Source organism: Camelus bactrianus, chromosome 5, assembly GCF_048773025.1.
Source record: "Camelus bactrianus isolate YW-2024 breed Bactrian camel chromosome 5, ASM4877302v1, whole genome shotgun sequence".
Classification (NCBI taxonomy): domain Eukaryota; kingdom Metazoa; phylum Chordata; class Mammalia; order Artiodactyla; family Camelidae; genus Camelus; species Camelus bactrianus.
In genome coordinates this window covers 99006105-99030037 of record NC_133543.1, presented here as the reverse complement: position 1 = coordinate 99030037, position 23933 = coordinate 99006105, and the positions used below count along the sequence as shown (strand labels likewise).

General features: G+C 52.4%; 2 protein-coding genes across 6 annotated transcripts in view; one reads left to right on the top strand and one right to left on the bottom strand.

Moving 5' to 3' along the window:
- The window catches only part of NGEF (neuronal guanine nucleotide exchange factor), a 101381-nt gene extending 97309 nt beyond the window's left edge, over positions 1-4072 (top strand). For all 4 annotated transcript variants that reach the window (XM_045511583.2, XM_045511585.2, XM_045511584.2 and 1 more), the window contains 3 exons: positions 708-787; positions 1550-1654; positions 3071-4072. In XM_045511583.2, coding sequence (XP_045367539.1) covers positions 708-787; positions 1550-1654; positions 3071-3261 — 376 coding nt within the window. In that variant the 3' untranslated portion in view covers positions 3262-4072. The remainder of the gene's footprint in view (positions 1-707; positions 788-1549; positions 1655-3070) is intronic.
- Positions 4073-6293: 2221 nt separating this feature from the next.
- SNORC (secondary ossification center associated regulator of chondrocyte maturation) lies at positions 6294-23830 on the bottom strand. 2 transcript variants are annotated; one of them, XM_074364505.1, is made up of 3 exons: positions 13076-23830; positions 6669-6851; positions 6294-6585 (listed from the first exon to the last, which is right to left on the bottom strand). In XM_074364505.1, the coding sequence occupies exons 1-3, from the start codon at positions 13254-13256 to the stop codon at positions 6476-6478; spliced, it is 474 nt and encodes a 157-aa protein (XP_074220606.1). In that variant the 5' UTR covers positions 13257-23830; the 3' UTR covers positions 6294-6475. The 2 variants fall into 2 exon arrangements, with proteins under 2 accessions (XP_074220606.1, XP_074220605.1); XM_074364504.1 differs by having other exon boundaries at positions 6471-6851.
- Between the last annotated feature and the right edge of the window lie 103 nt (positions 23831-23933).

Below are 23933 nucleotides of genomic sequence, written 5' to 3'. Positions count from 1 at the left end.
CTTCCTCCCCAGGGCCCTGAGGGAAGGGTTTCTGCCTGGCATTGTCAGGGAGTGAGCCGTTAGCACCTTGCTGAGTGTGTGTATAAGTGTGAGTGTGTGTGTGTGTTTGCGTTCCCTCTGGGCCTCAGGCTCTGGGCGGGCCCCTCTTCCAATGAGCTGTGGTAGAGCCCTTGGGCCAGGCCGACCAGTGAACCACCACTGCTGTGTGGCTTTGAGCCCACCGTGTCACCTCTGGACAGCCAGGCCACCCGCCCCGCAGCCCCAGGCTCTGAGAGGGACAGCCAAGATCGACATGAGGAGACACCCCGTAAGCCCTGGGTCCGGGACGCCCTGTGCGCTGCCCAGCCCCCTCCACCCCAGAGCTCACAGGGGTCGCCCCGCACACCCAGGTCCAGTTCTGCCTGCCTGGGGCCTGTTCTGATTTCACGACTGCAGCTCAGGGCAGCAGGCTGCCAAGTGGTCTTCTCTGGGTTAACTTTGGGGTGTCATGGAGGGCTCACCCTCAGCCACTGGCTTTAAGGCTGCACCAGGGAGGTTCTATAGGGCTCCACCTGTGTCCCACCTCTGGATTCTGGGTACCCTCCACGCTGTCCTGCTGTGAGGCCCAGGGCCAAGTGGCTGGCTTGCTGGACCCCAGGCACCACAGGGCCCCACATGTGGGGACCCTTGCTCTGTGGTTAGGGCATTTGTCGTCTTCCCTGTCCTAGGAGCGAGATGAAGCGTTGGATGACCTCACTGGCCCCCAACCGAAGAACCAAGTTTGTTTCCTTCACGTCACGGCTGCTGGGTAAGTGGACCCCTGGGAAGGGGGCGCCCGCTGGGCAGGGCAGGTGAGAGTCAGGGAGGTCTCAAGGTGGCTGCATCAGCCTCGGGGTCCCTGTGCGCTCCGGCTCAGGGGCCTGGGCAGCACAGGAAGCCTGCTTCAACTGCCCAAGACTCCTCAGCACCCTGGTGCAAGCTTGGTACCCCTATGGGCGACAGTGGGGTGCCTGAGCTTTGCAAATGTTTTGATGGTTAATGAAGAAATAAAAGTCCCTGGGTCTTAAGTGACAGGTACCACAAGGAAACCAAGAGGGATTTGGGCCCAGAAGGCAAACACCAGTGACTCTGGGGCTGCCAATTGTCTGAAAACCTTATAAGTATAAAAGGGGTCAAGTCCAGCTGCCCAACAGAGAAGCTGTCATCCTGACTGCTCTCACCACGTCCTGACCTCCCCAGGACTGCGCCCAGGGCCAAGCCCAGGACCGACAGCTCCTTCTGAAGTTTAAATAAGAGCCCCTCCCAGCCTACTCATCCCTGTCTCCACGTGTTGTTTTTACAGAGCTCCTGACTGTTTTAAGCACAGTTTCTTTGGAGCCATACCTGCCTCTCCCTCAAAGGAGCCCCTTTGCAGTTGCTGCGGGAGTTTGCATTGTCTTTTAGACAGGCAGCGTGTCCCTGCTAACTGCCAGGTTGAGGGGAATTTGGGGGTCCAGGTTTTGCCTGTGTATGAACCAGGGTGTGTGCCATGGTGATGAGGATGTGCCACCTCCCTCTCTCCGCGCTTCAGACTGCCCCCAGGTCCAGTGTGTGCACCCATACGTGGCCCAGCAGCCGGACGAGCTGACGCTGGAGCTGGCTGACATCCTGAACATCCTGGACAAGACAGAGGATGGTGAGCCCAGGGGGGCTGGGTACCTCTTCCACTGGCTCACTGCCCCCACCTGCCGGGACACTGCAGCAGCCTGAGGGATGAGGTGGGGCACTTCCGCCTACATGGAGAAGCAGGCGTCAGAGCTGGCTGATGGGACGGCAGAGCCCTGCTCGTCTATGCTCCCTTAGACTGTTCTGCGCATCCTGGCTTCCCCTGGCCTGTCCTCAGACTAGAGAAGGCATTTCTCCCAGGGCCTCTGCTCTCCTTCTCAGGAGCTGTGAGCCTTCCCCACTCAGCATTAGGCCCAGCTGAGCACCTGGCTCCATGTCCCCTTCCCCTGCTCCAGCCCTGTCCTCAGCCTACCCACCATTGTGGGAAGGATGATGGCCTGGAACCCCCTAACCCTGACCCTGACCCTGTATTTGCAGCAGACTTCCAGTTGAGCCTGTGACCACCAGGCTTGGAGCTCCATGTGGGCCAAAAAACCACCTACCAGGGCTCCAGCCACTCCTGCTGTTGGCATCAGTGCCAGAGGTTCACTCCTCTCCCCTGAAAAAATGGATCCCTTATTTCTACATCAGTCATTCCTAATCTAAATCCCTCAAAGTGCACAAAGCTTCTCCCCTCCCCTAGTTCCTCCTCTTTTTCAAGGTCCTGGCTGGAAGGTCTCAGGCTGGTGACTTCCAGGGAAGGCCAGTTCTGCCGTTCCCAAACCCCAGGGGCTCACCCAGCACTGGACGAGCAGTGTTTCCTGCCCTCCCCCCGAAGAATATAAACAGCCTGACACCCCTCCCACGTGGCCCGCAGAAGGCATGCCCCCCCCCCCCCAGGTCTTAGCCCTGCCCCAGGACCTGCCAGCAGGACCTAGAATTTGGGCCCCAGGTCCCAGGCAGAGACAGCTTGATACTGGGAGGAGAGGGTCAAGAGCCAGGGCACTTGGCCAGCTCGTGACAGCCACCCAGCTCTCAGGAGGCTGAGCCTCAGGGAGGGGCTGCCCAACAAGAGGGTGGTGGCAGTTTTGGTGGGTTCCAGGCCAGATAACCAGTGGTCAGCTACCACCCCACCAGCCCCTCATACTTTTGAGGGTGGCCCTTGGGATCTCCCAGCCTCATGTGGGGCAGCCCAGGATTGTTGAGGGCTTGGGAATGAGTTACAAACTCAATACATATGGGACACCCCGTGGCGCAGAACACAGCTGTTTCTGTCGTGGCTCTGAGCATGTGCACCATGCTCCTGGGGTGGGGCAGCACCTCCCTAGCTTATGGGGGACAAACCCAGCCTGAGCATCTTCGGGACAGGTTTGCAGAGCAGGAGACCTCTGGAAAAGCCAGCTGGACTCCTGCGTTTCTCTGGCTTCTGCTCCCCACACAGACTGGAGGGAGGTGCAGCCCACGCCACTGCAAGAGCTTTTGACCCTCCCTGTCCCTCCCTACGCAGGGTGGATCTTTGGCGAGCGTCTGCATGACCAGGAGAGAGGCTGGTTCCCCAGCAACATGACTGAGGAGATCTTGAATCCCAAGATTCGGTCCCAGAACCTCAAAGAATGTTTCCGTGTCCACAAGATGGAGGACCCTCAGCGCAGCCAGAATAAGGACCGCAGGAAGCTGGGCAGCCGAAATCGGCAATGACCCCTGGCCCCCAGCCCGGTGGAGGGATACGGGCAGGCAGAAGCAGGCCCGACAGGCAAACCCCAACGGACAGTGGAGGGGCTCTGGGGGAAGGCCAGCGCCTCCCCAGGCAGCAGGGTGTGACCTGGGGTGCCTTGTGCAGGAGCCACGCCCACCCCTCATCCCTGCCACATGGTTAGTGCTCATGTCTCGGCCCCTCGCTCACAAGCTGGAGAAAGGGTGTCCACATCTCTCCTCTGCTGTGCTTGTAAATGAGAAAGTGTATTTTAAACAGTATTATACCACTTCTTCTTGTCACCTAGAAGGGGTGGACAGAGGACTGGCATGCTCCAGGGGACTTCCCAGGCACTGGAAGAGGCCCCAAACCTAGGATGTCCCTGGCCAAAGGCAAGTGCAAAGGTGATGATTGTCACGACCCCCTGCACGTGTCCTTTGCCCTGAAAGCTGTCAGAATCGGCCAGGCGCACAGGTGGACCACCACTGCCTGATGAGCTTGATGAGCGGCCCTTGGTCTCGGATTCAAAGGACCGAGAGACCAACTGCCTCTGTCCACCCCCTCCCCGCGCCTCCACCAGCCTCTGGCTGCACGGCCAGGCCCTGCCTCATGGCAGGCCTACCAGAGCTTGGCTGAGGGGCCATGCCACCTTTGGCTCCCTGATGGGCTGGACCTAACTTGTATAGTCTGGCCCCTATAGGAGCCCAGGTGTTATAAAGGAATGACTTGGTCACTGCATCCTGTATGGGTTATGGTTCCAAGAAAAGCAAATATCATTTTTGGCTGCATTAAAAGAAGCATCATGTATAAAATAAAGATGAAGTTCTACATTTTATTACCCTGGGGCACACAGCAATGAGGTGTTTTGGTCTGGGCAGGGAGAAAAGAACCCCCGTCAAGGTCAGTGGAGGAGATGTGTCCCAGGGAGAAGGTTGAGAAGGCTTCCAGTGGAGGAGGAAGCAGCCAGGGTCAAGGCCTCAGGATGGATGTGGATTTGGAATTCCACTTGTGGAAGGACTCCAGAAACAAAGGAAGCTGTTTGAGGGGGTGGGGGATACCCTTCTGCAGTGGAAGTGAGAAGGCAGGTTTGGAAGACCATAGGGAGACAGAGCCATCAATGGGTGGTGGTCCCATAGGGGATCTGACCACAAAGCATGGGACTGCAGCTTCCAACTTGGCCAGTCACCGGCCTGCCGGAGCACTTCCCACCTTCGGAGTTACCCAGAGGCTGCGGCTCATCCCCAGCCCAGCTGGCCCTCAGAACTACCCTCCCCCTTGTTCAGTCCTGGAATGTGGAGGGCCCTGAATCTAACCCTGTCCAGTCCTGCCTGCCTGGGACCATGCTCCTTCTGCCAGGACACACTTCGATTAGAAGCCCAGGATTAGGCCAAGTGGGACTTTGCAGCATCTTCCCACAAGCCACAGCATGGCTCTTAGCGTTTTTGAGACCTCAGACCCTTTGAGAATTGGCCGTGGAAGATGCATACACGTGCAACATGCTGGTCCAACCGGGGATCGACCCTCTGGTCCCAGTGAGGGGCTGATGCTCTTGGGGCCTCCTTGCTGCAAACCCAGGGGGAGTTCCCACACTTGAGTTTCCCAGGAGTAGAGGAAAAGGGAAAAGGGCCATTTCTGAGCCTCTTGCTGTTCTTGGTGAGGGGTCGTTGGTCCTGGCCCTTATCTAGCTTTCCTTCCGGTGACTGGGAAACAACATACTGACTTGGGTCATCTGCTCTAACAAGGGTTTTGGCTACTGGAGATTATGTGAAAAAATTTAAATAGTTTCATGAAAACCTGTCAGTTTTATGCCTTTTACAAGCAGAAATTTTTAAGCCATGATGTGTTTTGGGGAGTGTGTGTGGGTACCACATGTGCTCATCTGGCATATCCAGGGGGAAAAAACTGGTCTTAGCCTGAATAGGTGTAGTCAGGAGCTCAGGGAAACCAAGGAGGCCAAAATAGTTGCTAAGAGACAACAGTGAAAAAAAGGGAGAGGCACAGCCCCCTCCACCAGCACTCTTAAGGTTCCTCTTGTAGCCCAGGTGTTAAACCACCACTGGGGTTTGCAGACAGTCCCCACCCCAGGCCTTAGGGCCCTCACTCCAAGGGCCTTTGAGGTGTGGGGAAGGGACGCAGTTCTGGCTTCTTTCCTGCTGCACCCAGAACAGGTAAGCCACTGTTGTTGTTTTGTTTTGTTTTGTTTTTTAATTTCTGGGATTTTGTGAGGTTGTTTTGTTTTTTAGGTAAGTCACTACTTTAAGTCACTCTAAATTATAAAAGGCTTCCCGCGGAGTATGTTAGACAAAGGTTATGATCTAGGACACAGCGTCTGGGCCAAGCTTGGTGGGGGGATGCGAAAGGGGAAGCCTGTGCGGCTGGTGGTTCCTCATACCCTCGTTCAGCCCCCACCATTTCAGGGTTGAAGTGAGGGGACTTGAGCCTGAAAAGCCTTTTCGTTTTCTTTCTCCAAACAGCCGTCCCGCGTGGGGCTCCCTGCTCTGCCAGAGGCTCAGCAAAGCCCCTTATACGTGGAGCTCGACGCCAGCAGGCGTGGGAGGTGGTCTTGGGGCTGCGGGTTGGGGGCTTGGGGAGCGGGGACGGCCCACAGCACCCGGGCTCCACTCCTCGGCTCGTTTGCTCCTGGGGCTTCCTGGGGTAACTGGGTGCCCAGGGGTCCGGAGGGAGCGGGTCTGGGGCTCTAAGCCCTCAGAAGGCGCTCCTGCTGCCCGGCACCCTGACCCCGCCATCGCTCAGCCCGGCTGCAAGAAACAGGACGGCGGGCCTCCTGCCCGCGCGGCCTCCCGCTGGTCCGCGCTCGCGCTCGCTCGCAGCACTCTTGGGCCCGAGAGGAGGGGACCAGCAGAAATCAGGATTCAGGCAGTTCGGGGGACAAGCAGCGGGTTGTGGTGCAGAGACCCCGCGCTCCGACGGCCTCGCCGAGGTCCCTGCCCAGAGCGCGCCGCACCCCGACTCCCGCACCCCGGCAGCCCCGGGCGCACGCGCGCACGCTCCCGCGGGGTGGGGGGGAGGGGCCGGCGCACGTGAGCGCAGGCACGCGCCCGTGTGCGCATCGCCGTGGCACCTCGAGCCCCGAGCACGTGCACGTCGCCCGCCCCCGCTCGCCCACACACTCACGCGCGGACACATCGAGACACGGGGGCGCGCACCCGGGGTGCCGCCGAGTCGCGCCGCGGCGGGGGCGCGGCCCCTTTATTCGCTTCAGGAGGCGGAAAACTTTCTCAGCGCGACGACCACGAGCGCCAGCACCACGCAGGTGGCCAGCAGGGCGGCGATGACGATGGCCGCGATGGCGCCAGGCCCCAGCGAGCCTGCGGAGGACGGAGGGCCGCGTCAGCCCCGAGACCCCGCCGCCACCCTTTCCTCCCGGCCTGCCCGGCGCCCCAGCCCGTACCGCCGCCCTGGTCCAGACGCTCCTGCGCGGTGCTGTCCTCGGGGCTCGCAGCGGCGGTGGGCGCCGGCGGAGCGCTGGCCGCGGGCTCCCAGGCGGGGCTGGTGCTCTCCAGCGGGCCTTCTCCTGACGGCAGCTCGGCGGGCTCGTTCCACAGGGTGGGCACGGGCTCCTGCGGGCCCTCGGCTGCAAGGCCAAGGACAGGTGAGGGGGCCCAGGCAGCAGGGCCGACAGGGAGGTCGCCCCCGCCCTTAACCGGCCGGGCAGGGGCGCTGTGCGCGGGGCCCTGGGGCTCAGCACGGTACTTGCCCTCCGGGTTCACAGGTGAGGCATTGGAGGCCAGTTGGCCCACGTGTGACCCCAAAGCCCCTATGGGACCAGGCTGCCTCCCTGCCCTTGAGACGACAAATGGGTGGGGAAGGAGGGTGTTAAGGGACCAAAGATCCTCTCAGGAGAAAGCTGTGAGAACTTTGGGCTGGCAGCAGAGCTTCTGGGCAGTGGGGACAGGGGGGCCCATGGGGCAGGGCACTTCGTCCCCCAGTAGAGCCCAGGGTCCTCCGTCTGAACTGCTGGGCTCTGTAGGCCTGGAGGGAAGTGACACTTATGAGGGATTCCCTCCCCACACAGTGCAGACACCAGTCAGCCTTCACCCTGGAGAAGGCACAGGAAGGTGAGGCAGTGCCTTCTTCAGGAACCAGGGTTTCCTGCCCACCTGGGGCCATCAGGAGTTCCTGCTACAGGAGGTGGAGAGGGCCACCCCACACCCTGGGGGCAGCCCATCCTGCTTCTTCCTTCCTTCCTTCATCCCTTAACCTGGGCAGAGTGGAGCAGCCCACAAAGCATGGGCTCTGGCACCACGTGTGCCTATGCACGCCCCCCAGTGTCTGAAGCTTAAAGCTCAAGGGGCCGCCATAGACTAGGAAACTGTGATGCTAGCACATTGCAGCCCCCAGACCACAGGGCCAGAGGGGTGGGCCAGAGGTGTCTGTGGTCAGTGTAAGGGAAGCTCCAGGAAAGGGTAGCCTCCCCACCTCCGAAACAAGCTGGGGCTCTATCAGCACATCAGTCTCTGGCAGCCTTTTCTGCAGGAGCCTTTCTCTGCTCATGGGTTGGGGGTTAGCAGGATTTAGGGGGCCCAGAGAACAAGAGAGATAGGCTGAAAGGCCTGCATGATAACCCCAGCCCCATCCCCCACCTTGGCCCCAGCCGGCCCACACCAATTTTGTCCCCCTTTCAAGGATCCTCGTGTGAGGAACCCCACAGCAACACCCCAGCCTGGGACCATCCAACCCTCCCAGACAGGAAGCCCCAGACACCCAGTCAAGTTCAAGATCAGGATGGTAGGCAGGCTCCAGACCTCCCCATCCTAGTCATGAGTGGGGTCAGGGCCCCCCTGCACCTGATCTCTGTTGTGATCCAGGGATGCTCAGCCCCAAAGCAGTCCCAAGAATGGGCTTAGTAGGTATTGCAGCACACCATCTCATTGACCCAGCTGCTCTGTGGCTAGGAGCTATTGTATCCCTGCTTCAGAGAAAAACAAGGTTCAGCTTAAGCTTAGGTGGGCCCAGGCAGTTAAGTGCTCCTGGGGGTTGAAGCCCCTGGACAACACAGTAACCGATTGTGCTCCCCAAGAAACATCCAGGGAAGTTGTGGTTTGGTTAATACAGCCCTGGCCAGCCCACCTGCAGGTCCCTAGGGCACCTCTCTTCCTTGTGAGCTCCAACCCTGAGCGCTTTCCCTGTGCACAGACAAGCCAGACCTACAGTCTGCTTCCAGGATCACTGGCTCCTGGAGCACAGGATGCTCTGGGAAGGCACACAGGTACTTCTGGGGCTCTCCTGCCAACAGTGTCTACCTGGGACAAATCATGAGTAAACAGCCAAACCCAAATTCCAGGGTAGTCTTAAATAACTAGGCTTTCAAAAATGTCAAGGTCATGAGAGACAAAGAAAGGTTAAGGAATTGTTCCAGATTGGGGACCAAGGAGCTGTGACAACAAAATGCAACACTGGATTCTGGATGGAACGTTATGGGGTCCACTGGTGAACTGTGAATAAAGCTGTAGTTTAGGTAACAGTACCACATCAGTTTTCACTTCCTGATTGGATGACTGATTCTGCTTATGTAAAAGAATATTCTTGTTCTTAGGAAGTATTTAGGGGCAAAGGAACATGATGTCTGCAACTTACTATCCAGTGGTTCAGCAATGAGATAGGTGAGTGAGGAGGCAGGAAGACAGAGAGCAAATATGGCAAAATGCTGGTAGTCCATGAAGCCTGGTTAAGCATCTACTGGAGTTCATTGAATTGTTCTTGTATCTTTTCTGTAAACTTAAAGTCTTTTCATGATAAAATTTTATAAGGTCCCTGGCTCCCCAGGCCCTGCCCCTGGCAGCCTCTCCCAGGCCTCGCCTGGACCAGTTCTGAGGCTCAGCTTGCAGACAGGGACCACTGTCACATTCCCGGGGCTTGTCCGTGACGGTGAGCCTGTTCAGAAATATCCCTGACCAGGAGGCCTCCTGGGGCGGAAGGCCCCTGCACTGGGGTGAGAGAGGGGTTCCTGCTCACAGGGCCCAGGCTGAACTGCATTGCTGGTGTCTGGGGCCCACCCTAGGGCACCACCAACTTCAAAGACTTTCTGGTGAGGAAGGGGGAAGTGACTCTGTCAGGCCTCCCTTGTCGCTGCCTGGGAGGGATGGGGTCTGTAGCCTTGTAGCTGCCATGGAAGGCTCCAGGCCCTAGGCCTGCTTGCCTCAGGCTCCCAGGGGCTGGGCAGAGAAAAGGCCTGGGTTTGCCCACCACTTGGCAGGCCCTGAGGTCTAGGGCTTACAGACTGCCTGTCTCCCAGATAAATGCACAAATCACTGGCTCCACTTGCTCACCACACACCCAAGGCAGAGCGGTAGGCAGGCACCTCCCCGTCCCACCACTACCAGCCAAAGTTCACCTCCAGCTGCCTGGCATCTGGCCAGGGAGGCAGGCCACCACAGGGCTACTGGGTACCAGGGCCAGCCACCCTGGGTGGTGTTTGGGGAATCAGCCCTAAGCTCAGGAAGAGGAGTGACAGGTCCCACAGCCCCTGGAGGGCAGGGGCTCACTCCCAGGAGCTAGCAGTCAACTTCTGCCCTGTTCCAGAACCTGGGAGCCATCTCTGGAGGAGAGTGGGCCCTCTGAGCAGGTACTTGGGGGGCCTGCCCAGACCCTCTCCATCTGCCCGCGGTGACCCAGCCTTACTCTTGCTCCTCACAGAAGCCTGGGCCCTCTCTGCCAGTCACACTAGCCCCAGCCCCCCTTGCCCTGCTGTGCACTCCCACCTCCTGCCCCTACTCCAAGACCTAGCCAGTCTTTGAAGCTTGAGGAGCTGAACCTATGTGCTTCCAAATCAGGAGGGCTGGGTCCAAATTCTGGCTCCATCACAGCCTTATCCTGGGACCCTGGTGGACTGACTTCGCTGCCTGACTTCACTTCACGACCTGTGAAATGGGGGTTGGACCATACCTCTCACGCCCCTCACAAGTTGATAACTGTGCCGTCAAGGCCATTGTCAGCTTCTGCCTCTGCCCCAGCGTCTTTCTGGCCTGGGCAACCCAGCTGAACACAAGACAGGCCACTCTGTGGGCTGTGCAGCTCCTGCAGGTGACCACCACAGGAGACCCCCCAAAAGCTGATCCAGGACTCAAGGACTCACCTGCACCCAAGCAGCCAGGGCCCCAGCGGCCAGCCAGCTCCCTGCGAGCCCAGGCGGGTGCCTCGGCCGCTTACGTGGGCCAGGACCACAGCCCGAACTCAGCCCCCAGCCCTTCAGCAAAGCAGGCGCAGCAGCCAAGAAGCCAGGCGTTTCCTTTTCCTCATCCACATGCCTCTGTATTTTCTCAGTTTGCCATAGTAAGATGGGGAGACAAATCTATCCCCAAACCTATCCTTCTGGGGAGCCATGAGCAGAGCAGTTGTCAGGGAGTTGGCCCACATGTGAGGAGGGGTGAAGATGGGGGAAGGAAATACCAGGCAAAGGGACTGGCATGAGCAAAGGCGTGGAGGATGGGACCCATGGGCAGGCATGGAAGGCGAGCAGGGATGTTATGCGAGGACAGAGAAGGAGGAGGACCGAAGACCAGAATAAGCAGCGCCCTGCGACTCTGTGCTCTGACTGAGGAAACCGGGAGAAGTGGGGGCCTCATGACCCTGCCACGGGCCTGGGCACTGTGGGCTCTCCCCCAGCCCCACCACCCCAGCCACCCTGCCTTTTGGTAAATAAGTTTGTTTAACGCTCACTCTGACCACTGGACCCTGAGGCCAGGCGCCCGAGCTCACAGACGGTCTTTGTGCAGCCATGAAGGGCCTTTTCATCCCTGCCCTGGCCTCCCGCCCGCTCAACCTGGCCTGCTCCCCCCACCCCAGTAGCTGCAGCCATGGACGACCAGCAGGGAGGGCAGCAGGCCGGGCCTGGACCTCAGCTGCAGGGCCACTCCCTCTCCGCCTGCCTGCACAGGCCCCCAGCAGGCAGGGGCCTGCTGGGCCTGGTACGCACCTCTGAGCCTCCAGCCTGGGGAAGGGGCAACTGAGAGCCTCTCAAACACCCTCCCTCCCAGAATGGCAGGAAGAACAACAGGCATCCAGAACCCCAAAGACTCCAGCGTGGGGTTGGCCTGCCTGCCTTTGGTAGGACACGTGGAGGGAAGTAGGGAGGTGAGGCCAGGTGAGTCCTGGCAATGCCAAACGTGAGGCTGTCCCCAAGCATTCCTGTGGCGGCAGGCAAAGCCCACCCACCCAGGCTGTGTATGCAGTCTGATCCAGCACCTCTGGCCAGCAGCCTAGGCTGGGAGAGCGGGCTGCACGGGGACCAAGGCACTGGACCGGAGCTGCCCACGTAGCCCCAGACCTGGGCAGACAGGCGCCGGCACCTTCACCCCCACCCACTGTGTCCAGCAGGCAGAAGCATTTCACTGAGGAGGGGGCGCACAGGGGAGCCATGGAAGATGCCGCCCTACTCTAGATCACTTCCCCAATTCCCTGGGCACCACACCAGCCCCCTGGCTTGCCCGGCTGCTGCCTCTTCCTCTGAAAAAGTGGCTGGGTGCTTTCCCAGGCCTGTGAGGAGGTCGTTCTTCCCTGAGACTACCCTGCACCCAGCAGAGGGGCTGGGGAAGTTTAGAGACGTTCCCCTAACGTACTGAGTGCTGCCAGATGCCTGTCCAGTCCTGAAAGCTCATGTGTGTGAACTTGGTAGACCTACAGTCCCTTGCAAGGGAGGCTGAGGCATCGTGGTTGTCCCCGTCACACAGAAAAGGAGAGGCTGAGAAACAGCCAGGAAGACAGAGCCGGAAACTAAGCCAGGCTTCACGCTGCCTCCTAGGGCATCGGGAGAGAAGCCCCCCGGCCCAGGCTCCTCAGCGCCCCCCATTTCCTCCCAGGTGTGTGGCTGTGGGGGTCCCACCAGGCTTCACATACCCCAGCAGCTCTCCCCAGCACCACATCCACACAGTGGTATCATTGTCCCCCCTAGATCCACAGAAACTGCCCCCAAAACGCAGGCTGCAGAGAGGGTCTCCAGGGCTCACCCCACCTGCACGTTTCTCCAGCCCCAGGACTCCCCACAGAGGCCCTGAAGCACTTCCCTTTGGCCCACCTCATGGCCATCAGGTTGCTCTCTTCCAGGAGAAAGACCGCCCACGACCCATCTGTCTTTTCTCTCTCAGGCTTCGAGGCCAGCCTGGGCCAGCTCCTCCTGGTGCAGGGCACCACGGCCCTGCCCGGGACTGGGGCTCAGGTTCCAGCATCCTGCCACCCTGAGCCTGGTGGGACCCTCTTTCTTGCCAGACCCCAGACCCAGCCACTTTCAACCTCAGTGCAGAGTCTAAGTTCAGCATCCTCATGGTTTTACAGAGGGGCTTTACAGAGCCCTGTGCTCCCTCTGGAATTTTTTCCCAAGGTGGAAGCAGTACCTGGATCGTCAGTCTCAAAGGACATTTCAGAAAGTCAGCAGGGAAGGCCTTGCAGGGCTTGAAAAGTAAATGGCAGGGCTCTGTGGTCTTAATCCTGGGGCCCGGGGCCTCGGCCCCTCAGCTGCTTACTCGGTGCCTGGCGCCTGCTCCTGACTCCCAGATCTGGAAGCCTTCAGACTTGAGTGCTGGAGTAATCCCCATGTCTCCTAGGCAGCTAACGTCCCTGGCCCTGCTCCCCAAGTCACCCTCCTACTTCAGAGGTCACTGTCTCTCTGAGTAACGATTTCCTGAGACCTCTGATGGAGCTGCTGCCAGCCTGTCTCAGGGGAATCCTTCACAGAATCACCCCCAAACACCTATCCGAATTCCCGTGAATGGCTTCTGCCCTGTGGGCATTAGAGATTCTGGCCTAAGGATGCTTCTCGGCCCTAGGAGGCTGGTGGCAGCAAAGCCCAGGGAGCGCCCTTACCTGTGAGCACCGCGGGGGCCAGGACCCCAGAGAAGAGCAGCAGCGCCATGCGCAGGGCCAGACAGAATGCCATCCTGGCCCGGGAGTGAGCGGGGCCGGCGAGCGGGATGCACCGAGGACTGAGCTGGTTAACTTCAGGGCGGAGGGAAAGAGGCATCAAAGGGCTGGGAAGGGTTTTCATCAATGCAAACTCTGTCCTCCTGGGACACCGTGCCCGCCCCCCACACACGAACACACACACACACACGCACGCACGCACACACACACACACACACACACACGCACACAGAGAGCAAAGCTTACAGAACTGACCGCTTTCCTGAACTCTGGAGCAGCCCCACCCTCAGAGCAATTTCCTCTTTCCCTCTCTCCTCTCTCTCTCTCACACACACACACATGCACATACTCCTGGGCCACTGAAAGTGAGAAATTCTCAAACCCCCATGTGCCAAAGACTCACCAAGGCAGCTTGATAAATGCAGATGGCCCTGCCACTGTGTTCCAGTGGGTCACGGATGGGCCCAGGAATCTGCATTTTAGTGCTCATGGCCCAGGCTTGGGAGACTCTAATCCTAGGCTGTCAGCACGGAGCAGGGCCAAGTTCTGCTCACGTTTGGGCTCTCGATGCCTGGCAGGGAGAGGTGCTCAACAGAGGTTGTTCAAGCAGCACTTTTAAGGCAGTTTCAACCCAAACCTTCTGGCAGCTCGTCTCTCCAGAAAAGCCCATGTCATTAGACACCCTGTGTCCCTTCTTCTTTTCTCTCTCTTTTCTCACAGGTATCTGGGGCTTAAAACACCACCTGTGTGCTCATGACGCACGTTTCCAGCCCCGGTCTGGCCCACAACTTCAGCACCGTTGCCCACTGCCTCCGGGACAGCCCCGTGGGTATCTGATGAGCATCCCAACTTAACATGCCCAAAACAAACTTGACTCCACTGCCTCCCCAGCCCTGCTCAGTGAAATCCCAGCCCCCCACCTTCCAGATGTCCTGGCCACATAATTAGAAGTCATCAAAGTCTCTTTCCCTTATTCTCCACGTCTGTCTCTCCGAAAGTAATGCCAACTCCTCCCTCCCTGTCCCCTTCAAACCCTTCATCGTTTCCCACTGCTCTTAGAACAACAAGCCAAACGAAGGACTTGTCTTGGCCCTGCTATGTTCAGTCCACTGGCCTTGTCTAGGTTCCTCCAGTACACCAAACTTGGTCCTGCCTCAGGGCCTTTGCATTTGCTGTCCCCTCTCCCAGAGTCTCTCAGCTCATTACCTCCTAATCACTCTTCAGGTCTCAGCACTGATCACTCAGTTCCCCATCCACCCATCACATTGCTTAAAATTTCTTCTTAGCATTTATATTCATATGAAACTCTTGTTTTCCTTTTGGTTAATTTTTTGAGGAATAACCTATATATACTGTGAAGAATACAAATCTTATGGTTACAACTTGATGAACGTTCATATATGTATACATCTGTGTAACCACCACCCAGATCAATATAGAACATTTCCAGCAAACCAGCAGGATTCCTCCTGCCCCTCCCCAGTCAGTACCCCCAAAGTGCCATTCTGTCTTCTATCACCATAGATTACCTTTGTCTACTCTTGAACTTCAAATAAATGGAATCATGTGACAGGCACTCTTGCGTCTGGCTTCTTTTGTTCAGCATCCTGTGAGATTCATCCACATTGTTGCATGTAGCAGTAGCTTTTTTTTTTTTAATTGTTGAATAGTATTCAGTTCTGTGAATATGCCACAACTCATCCATTCTTGTATCCATTTTATCCATTTATTTATGTCCATTTGGGTTATTTGCAGGTCCAAACTTCTATGAATATAGCTCCTATGGGTGTTCTTGTAGCTGCCCTTTGGTGAACACATACACTAGTTTCTCTTGTTACAGATCTAAAAATAGAATTGCGAGGTCAGAGAGTAGTGTTTAGATTCTGCAGATGCTGCTGAGCAGGTTTCTCATTTATGCTCGTAACAGTATGAGAGTTCCAGTTGCTCCACATCCTCCCAATACCTGGCATTGCCCGTCTTTGTGCTTCTAGTCCTTCTGACAGGCAGGCAGGAGTGTGTAACCGTGGTTGTGTTTCCATGGCTAATAAAGCTGAACTCCTTTCCTTATTTACTGACCATAGGAATGTCCTCTTCTGTGAAGGGTCTTCTCATTTTTTCTTTTTTCTCGCTGATATATTTATCAGGGTAGCCTATCACTTCAAATTTATTTCTAGGGTTTTTTTTGGTTTTGTTTTTTTGGTATGCGAATCCCAGATAAAAATCCTTTGTCAGATATATGTAATGGTGCCTTTAATTCAAGTGTTCATTGGTTGTTCCTACTATGTGACTGTCCCAGACAGCCAGTACTGTGTTTAATTCACAAGTGCATTTCCAGAACCTAGCACTACCATGCCCGGCATGTAACAGGAACTTAATACTTGAATTCAATCAGCTGGGATTTCTAGGACAGAATTAACATCAAGCATCTTCTTACTTGTTCCCTCATATGTTTGTGCTGCTTGTTTGCTCTCAGCCTCACGCCCTCACCTTTCTGTGCGCATTCAGTGTAATGTAGCAACGTAACATAGTCAGATCCCCAGATGATGCTCCTGAGAGATTTTTGCCAGTTCACTCTCTGTTGGCATTGCCAACAGCAGGGACTGGTGGGAGATGAAAAGTGGGAGAGAAGTGACTTTTGCCAGTTCAGACTTCTGACAGTGTCTCTGGCAGCAGCGGCAGCAGCACTGGCTACAGTAACTTCAGTAACAAACAGGTGACTGCAGGAGCGGCCTCAGAAGGCTGGAAGCGCAGACTCTGGGGTCCTGGTCAGGCAGCTGAACCTAGAGCCTCAGTGGACAGTGCTCTGGCCTCTGAGCAATCTTTTGGCTCCTCCAGCCCAGGCTAGTGTCAGTTTCTGAGCTGCAGTTACTAATTTGTGAGTCACCTTACCTTCCCTCTTTTGTTCCTTTCAGTCCTTTAGACAGTCTTGTAACAAATTCCTGTATTAAATCTCTTCTGTTTGAAATACCTAGAGTAAAACTCTGTTTCCTAGTCAGGCTCTGACCAAAAACTGCTTGGCACCTGCTGTGGTCCTGAGAAGGAGACCCTCAAAAATGTGTTTCCGAGTGTGATTTGCCACTGTTTGAGCTTGAATGCCAGGAAGACCTCACAAGTGAGATCCGGCAGCATACGACATACCATATGTTATGACTTGTGGTTGTTAACATGAAGTGCCTATTAAAGACAAGGCTTAAAGGACCACGTAGGTGCTGCACTTCATGTTTATAGTAGTGATATGATCAAAAGGATAGTGAGATGAACTGGCTACTTTCTTTCACTGCCTTGGGTGCTTATAGAAAACAAGATCAGGGCTTTAAATTTGAAGTTTAAGGCATGATCAGAGACCTAGAGTGCTTCTATAACAGTCTTTTTAAAAATCTCTCATTTCTTACAGATGCAGAGCTTAACTGGCAGCAGATCAGGTGCCAAATTTGTGCAGGTTTCAGAATTACAATCTTAAATTGAATTTACAGCTGTGTCAATTCTTTTAGGTGAAATTTATGGCACTGATTGGGAAGGAATGAGACATTGAGATCTGGAATGAGGGTATTTGGGTAGACTCAAACAAATCTGAGAATCTTCCACTCACAAAATCCTCAGGCCTCCCTTGCAGAATCAGTTGGCTCCTTAGAGAAATGGCTAATTCCATCTGGAAAAGTAAAAGTAAATGAGCCTAGAATATCTCATGCCAAAGTAATAAAGTGCTCAAAGGATGAAAAGGATATGGCAAAAGGACACAAAAGCCAACTTAGAGGGGCTCCAAATGGACAGTTTGTGCACAAAAAATAGTATCAGATTATAACCTATAGTGTGTGTGTGTGTGTGTGTGTGTGTGTGTGTGTGTGTGTGTAAAGCTCTTCCTTATAGAAGTCTGACTAATGCATTACAGGAAAGCTTGCCAAGCACTAATTGTTCAAGCAAGAATTAAAGTATTTCCCATCAAGATAAAAATCATTACAGTGGAGAAAGCTGGCAGATTACCATCCTTACGTAATTAAAGTCAACACCAATAATGGTTCCAACTGACATCATGTGCCTCCTAGTATGTTGCATTGAGGACGTAACATCAGTTCTGTAGTATTTTTGCCCAAGTGCATATAGCAATCATGAGAAAACACCAGACAAAGGCAAATTGAGGGCATTCTATAAAATAACTGTCCTTTAAAAAATTTCAAGGTATGAAAATAGAGGAATTGTTTCAGATTAGAGAAGACCCAAGAAACATGACATCCAAATACAAAAAGCAGTCACGATGGCACCCTGTACCTTTTTGTTTTTCCTTATAAAAGGTATTAGTGGAACAATTGGTGAAATACAAACGAAGCCTGGAAATTAACTAATAGTATTACATAATTTATTTCCTAATTTTTATCATTGTACTGTGGTTCTGTAAGGAAATGTCCTTGTTTCAAGGCAACACATCCTGAAATGTTTAGGGATAAGGGACATAATGTCTGCAGTTTATTTTCAAATGATTTTGCAGTTCAAATGATGTCTGCAGTTTACTTTCAAATGAGTCATAAAAATGAGTGGTTATCCAGAAGAAAATGATAAAGCAGATGTGGTAAAAATGTTAACAATTGGAGAATCTGAGTGGAAGATATGTAGGAGTTCTTTCTACTCTTCTTGCAAGTTTTGAGTCTGAAATTATTCAATATAAAGAGTCCCCCCTCCCCCAAAAGGTATTTCTATATATTTCGAACACTAGTAAAACAAGACATAGGCAATGATCGTCAATGAACATTAAAACTGCTAAATGAAAGATCAGTAGAACTTTTATAATGGACGTATCGACCCGATAGCAAAAGGACTGATGAATTTTGACCCAAAACGGGACAAGCAGACAAGAGCGCCCGCTGACGTGCCTGCTGTGATGCGGCGGGACGTACACCAGTTAAGGATTCTCGGAGGGGGAGCAGACACTCTGAATCTAGTCAGGCTTCTAAACCTGACTACTAGTTTACAGAAAAAGTAGGGGAGAGTAACAAATTGACACCATAAGGATGCTCCTTGCTGAATCCAGACTATGGGATATTCTGTGCGTAAATGATCTTTGCTTTTTCAAAAAAAAAAATTGAGGGGAAACTGATGAGACTAAAAAAGACTTAAAAATAGCAACCAAATGCAATCCATGAACCTTACTGATTTTGATTCAAACGTCTGTAAAAAGACATTTTTGAGATAATCAGAAAATCATACACGGACTGGGTTTAGATATTAAGAAATTATCAATACTGTTAATGTGGTATTGGCATGTAGTTTTTATTTTTTAAGGTATCTTTTTCTGTTACCATGCACGCTGAAATATTTATGAGTGACTCCCTGATACCTAGGATTTGTTTTAAAATAGTCTAAGAGAAAAAAAGGTGAGGATCTGTAGGTTGGAAGCCCTAATCCCAAAGTGATGATATTCAAAGTTGAGGCCTTGGGGAAGTGTTTAGGGTTAGATTAGGTCATGAGGGTGGGGTCCTCATAATGGGATAAAAGATGATTTTTAGAAGAGAAAAAGATGGGATAGAAAGAGAAAGACATGAGATCTCCCCCTCTGCCACGTGAGGACATAGCAAGAAGATGGCCATCTGCAAACAAGATGATTGTCACCAGACCCTGGGATCCGGCAGCACCTAGATCATGGGACCTCCCAACCCAAACTAAGACACTATTTCTATATATGCTTACATTTTTTTCAATAAAAAAATAAAAAGTGAACTTGGAAAAAAGTAATTAAAGATGAAAGCTGCAATAACCTCAGGACTGTTGAGGACTCAAACCCCTTGGGGATGAATGTTTGGGTCACTCACCAACTGAGGGGGCTGGTGGAAGGCAAAAAGAACATGAAATAGGAAGTAAATAAGGAAGTTGGACAAATATTACCTACATGACAAGGTATAGAAACAAGAACTGATGTATATTTTATTCCTTGTTGAGTATGTGTGCGTATGTACATATATCTACACCATTTTTCATATGTGTGTGTGTATATACATACATATATATATAATAATAAAATCTAGTCTGTAGGATACTAAATAGCAGGTGAGATTATAAGCAAACTGAAGAGACCTTAGTGTCACCTAGAAATGGATATAATGATTGACCACTGGATATGGAATTAGTGGTTTCCCTACAGTTAACTAATCCTTCAGTAACCTTACCTTCCTATCCTTCAACACCAATTCTTCTCTTTCTCCCCCTCCCCGGCCCATTTCTTTTGATTGAATATGTGTTTCATGATGCGGCCCTGACCTGTTCAGGGCTTAATTTCATATTACCAAAGGAAATCCAGAAAATCCAAGTAAGCAACTCTGTACCTTAAACGAGACTCACCATGCTTACACTCTGACTTCGGTCTGCTTCAGTACAACCACAAAGGGTACTTGTCAAGGACTCACACTAAAACACACGTGCTAAATCTGCACACACCAAGTGTCAGCAGTATGCTGCAAAGAAGTACAGATGCACACACAGATCACATTTGCACACAACAGTAAGGAGGTGAGAGCAGGAGACCTCACAGGTCAGCTGAGCCAGGGGATCCCCACTCAGGCTGTCCATTAGAATCACTTATGGCACTTAAAAAATGATTTCCAGTGCTGGGCCCCACCATAAATATCAACTCTGGGACATGGGGCTCAGGGACTGATTTTTGTTTCAAGTTCGTCAGATGATCTGGGCCAACCCCCTCATCTGACAGCAAGGAAAGCAAGGCCCAGAGACAGGACAGGAAGGAATAGTTAATCAAGAGGCTGGTGCTAACATCCAGTCACCTGGAACCCACGCCACACTGCCTCCCTAACGGCTCCTTCTCTGCACTAATTTTAAGACATCTAAGAGGAAGTTTAGCCCTATTTAACACGCTCTACTGCACCTGCACATGAGCCCACAAACTCCCTTCTCCCTTGCAAAATGGCCTACAAATATTTATCAAGCATTTATGTGCTGGGCACCATACTATGCAATTACATTTTAAGTTCCAGATCACAACTACCTGATAGTTTCCATTTCACAAATAGGGAAATAAATACATGCCTAACGTAGGTGTTAGGATCAACATTCAAATCTGACAGCTTGACTCCAGTGCCCTCATTCACAAAACCAGTTTCATGCCATGGGGTACCTTAAAAAAGGGGGAAAAAAAACAACCAAAAACCTAGATTCTGTGTAGAATTGGGAGATGCTGGACACAGCAAGGTTGAGCCCTGGGAAACCACTCCAGGTTCCCAGCTCTGCATGAGAACGGAACGAAGCCTGTTCTGAGCCCCTCATCGGGGCAGATGCTAGGATTCCTTTCCCATGGGTCGGTGTGCACAAACTCAAGCATCCCAAACTCTTCCTACTGCAAAGCAGAAGCCTAAAGAGAACGGCTGTGGTAGAGACTAACTGCCAATGGAATATTCATTCCTTACATTTCTCAGAAACAGAATCCCAAAAGTACTTGGGGTAGCAAAGCACTCAGCAAAACCCCCCACATGTCCAGCCTTTCTTGATCTAACTGTAGTTACGCATCTGTGTTCCAGCTGCTAAGTCTTAAGATGTTGGGTAGGGTTCCCAAAAGAGCTCCTCAGTGGGGGCTGACTGAGCAGAGAGGTGCTCCTTCTGCCTCACCCCACTCCTTCCTCCTGCCTGGAACATGGGCACGACGACTGGTGCTCTAGTAGCCACCTTCGACAATGAGTGACCTTGAGGACGAAAGCCACAAATCAGGATGGTGGAAAGGAAAGAACCCGGGTCCCTGAGCCACACCAGCCTTGAGCCGATGACCTCCACATTTCACCTGTGAAATAAGCTACCTTGTTTAAGCATTGTTATTTTGTCTTGTAATAATGCACCCAAACCTAATACCGACCCACTGACCATTTTCAGGACTACTTCTCATGCTAAAGGAGACGTTCAAAAGAAAAAGCAATTTGCTATCAAGGGAAACTAATCCACCACTCCGAGATTTGGAGGGATAAATAAACAATCTTAAAGAAATGAGGTCTCTGCTTAAAACCAACTGGATTGAACTGGGTGTTGGGGCTATCGTGAGTTTCATCCCCATGATGTCATCACTTGGAGGCTATGGCAGCTTTTAGGGAGGAGGCTACTTCTGTTGCTCCCCAGCATCTATGTGCCGTTTCTCCCATACACTGAACCACAGCAGTGGTTGTTTCTTTAGCTGCAAAACATTCCCTCTTCTCCCAAAGGTTCCAGATTCCCCATCCAGAACTGACACTACCAAAAGCTATATGGTCATGCTCAGGGCATCCAACATCCATACATCTGGCTGCTTCAAGGCCCCCAGGCTCTCCACGGTTCCAGCAACCACTGCAGTTTCTTCAACAGGAATTGCCTGCACTCAGGCAGGGGCAGAGCCATCCTCCAGAGGTGGGCTTTTTTCCTTTTTGTTCTAAAAAAGCCCATCAACTATGAGGCCAACTTCCATTTGGAATGTGTTCTTGATTGTATGTTACTCTATTTGGAATATGCATGCCTGTTGCTCCGTCAGTGAAGTTCTGCTACCCACACTGGAAGCACAGAAACACACACACTTCATTCATAATGCAAAGGAGGCATTTTGTATAAAGTAAATTTCAATGTCTTTACCTGATCAATTTAAAAAATGGTGTATAAAATGACATACTGCAGTTACGTGTATATATTTATGTATGTGTGCATATACAAATAAAATGATTGCCCTAAAAGAAAAATATTTAAAATAAAGCCTAAAGTACCATTATCCTGAAATTAAAAGAATCCAACTTAGAGCCAATGAAGAGTTAAAGTTCCTTATATATATGTGTACTCATTCTATGCAGATAGTGCCCCCAAAATGCAACAAAAGTATCTCCCACCCCATATGCTCTCCTAAGTGACCTTACCGCTCATTCTATCAAGGGACATGGGGGAGGTGACCATGTTCCCAACCCCCTGAATCTGAATGCTTCTGACTACTTTGACAGAATAAACCACCACAGAAGTGACACTATGTGACTTCTGAGTATAGGTCAGAAAAGGTGATGCAGCTTCTGCCTGGTTCTCTAGGGGATGCCTACCCCGACGCTGCCATGCTGGAGAGGGCACACATAGCTCCTCCAGCCATCAACCCAGCCGAGTTCCCAGTCAACAGCCCACATCGACTGCCATTCACATGAGCCATCTTGGCGCCAACCTCATCGAACTTTCCTAAAATAGCAGCCCCAGCTGACATCTAACCACAACCAGAGGAGACACCATGCAAGAACTGCCCAGCTGAGCCCCTCCCCCGAAGTCCCGACTCCCAGAATTACCAATAAAATGAAAGGCTATCGTAAGCCAATTTGGGGGATCTGTTATACAGCAAGAGTGACCAGAACATCAACTACTTTGGGGGAAGTGTTCATAATCAATCTTGTCCGGGCATGTTTTTTAGTTCTCTGACTTAAAACAACTGGAAGCAAACAGTGTACAAAACAAATACTTTAAAACTCAGGAAGAGGTAGGATAATTTGCAAGTAAATTTACAGAGTAAAGAGATAAGAACATAGTTACTGGAAGTGAAAGAGTGAGCAAATGAGAATGTGAAAAATTGAGAGAACTGAGAAACAAACATTCCTAGGAAAGAGTGGTTTCTTTCTGCTATGTGGGAAATTCCTCAGGTAGAAGCAAGCCTCCTGGTTAAGCAAATGGAATGTTCCAATGACTAAAGTGACTCTGCTCCCCTAAATCTGCCCACCCCACCCCCTAGATGTTTGTGTTTTATTTATTTTTAAAATTTCCCTGAACGAGCACACAGTAGAGTCTAGTGTGGAAGGTGTGGGCTGGCTCTGCAGGGGCACCCTCAGGGCTGTGTGTCTGTGTCGTGGGGGCAGGAGACCGCAGGAAGGGACAAAGGAGGAAAGACATTTAACCAACTTACCCGTGTTTACCTTGACTGCTGCATTCTCAAATACAGAACCGGCCAGCCTTCCACAGCCTGCCAGAGAAAGCCACGGCTGCCTCCGTGTCTCGGGTGCTCACGTGTTTGGAGCTCTTCCATGGTGCCAAGAAAACGGTTTAGTGCACAAGTCAGCCTTGACAAGGGTGAGTACAGGAGGTGTACTCAGATAGAATACTACCAGGTTTTATTTAAGTTCTTTTTTATTTTCCTCCACACTGGCAAAAGTTCCGAGGGAGCTTAAAGTTTTGTAAACATTTTAACTATCCCTCCTCCCCACCCCCCACTTTTGAATTTACAAAGCAAAGGAGAGCAGGAGTCCCAATTTTTAATGGTTCCCCATCTCCTCATGCTATTTGATCCAAAAACTATATACAAGTTTGTAGCAGTCTCTGTATAGTTACTGTACACGTTTAGGAGGGAGGGAGGCAAGAAGGGATGGGGAGAATGGTGATCCAAAAGAATAAAAACAGAAACCAAACATAATCATCCAAAACCAAACTGCTCTCAGAGCAACTCCACCTTCTCCGGGCAGTGACGACAAAGAAAAGGTGCTCTACCAGGAGCCTCCCGAACCACAGCACTCCTTGCTCAGGGACGGACGGTCCGAAGGCTCCAGACCAAAGTGTGACTGGCAATCCCAGCTGATGTTCTGTGGGGGGTTGGTGGAGGCAGGAAGAGTATTTGTTTATAAATAGGGCTTGAATACATTTATATTTGAAGTGAGGGGTATTAGGAGGCCACGACCAGAGCCAGAACCAGGCTTCTGTCTCCCGTTCTCTCCCATCCCCTCCATCCCACTGCAAACTCCTGTATAGTGGTTTCCATGGATGAAGGTCTTAAAGATGGTCAGGTTTTGTATGTTCTCTTTTAAGAAAAGGCAAGCAACTTGCCATTCCAGAATCT

Coding starts and splice junctions, on each gene's coding strand:
- SNORC (XM_074364504.1), bottom strand. CDS start 13,256: ATGAAAACCCTTCCCAGCCCTTTGATGCCTCTTTCCCTCCGCCCTGAA. Junction 6,852..13,075: donor GGCCCCCGCGGTGCTCACAG/GTAAGGGCGCTC, acceptor TTGGCCTTGCAG/CCGAGGGCCCGCAGGAGCCC.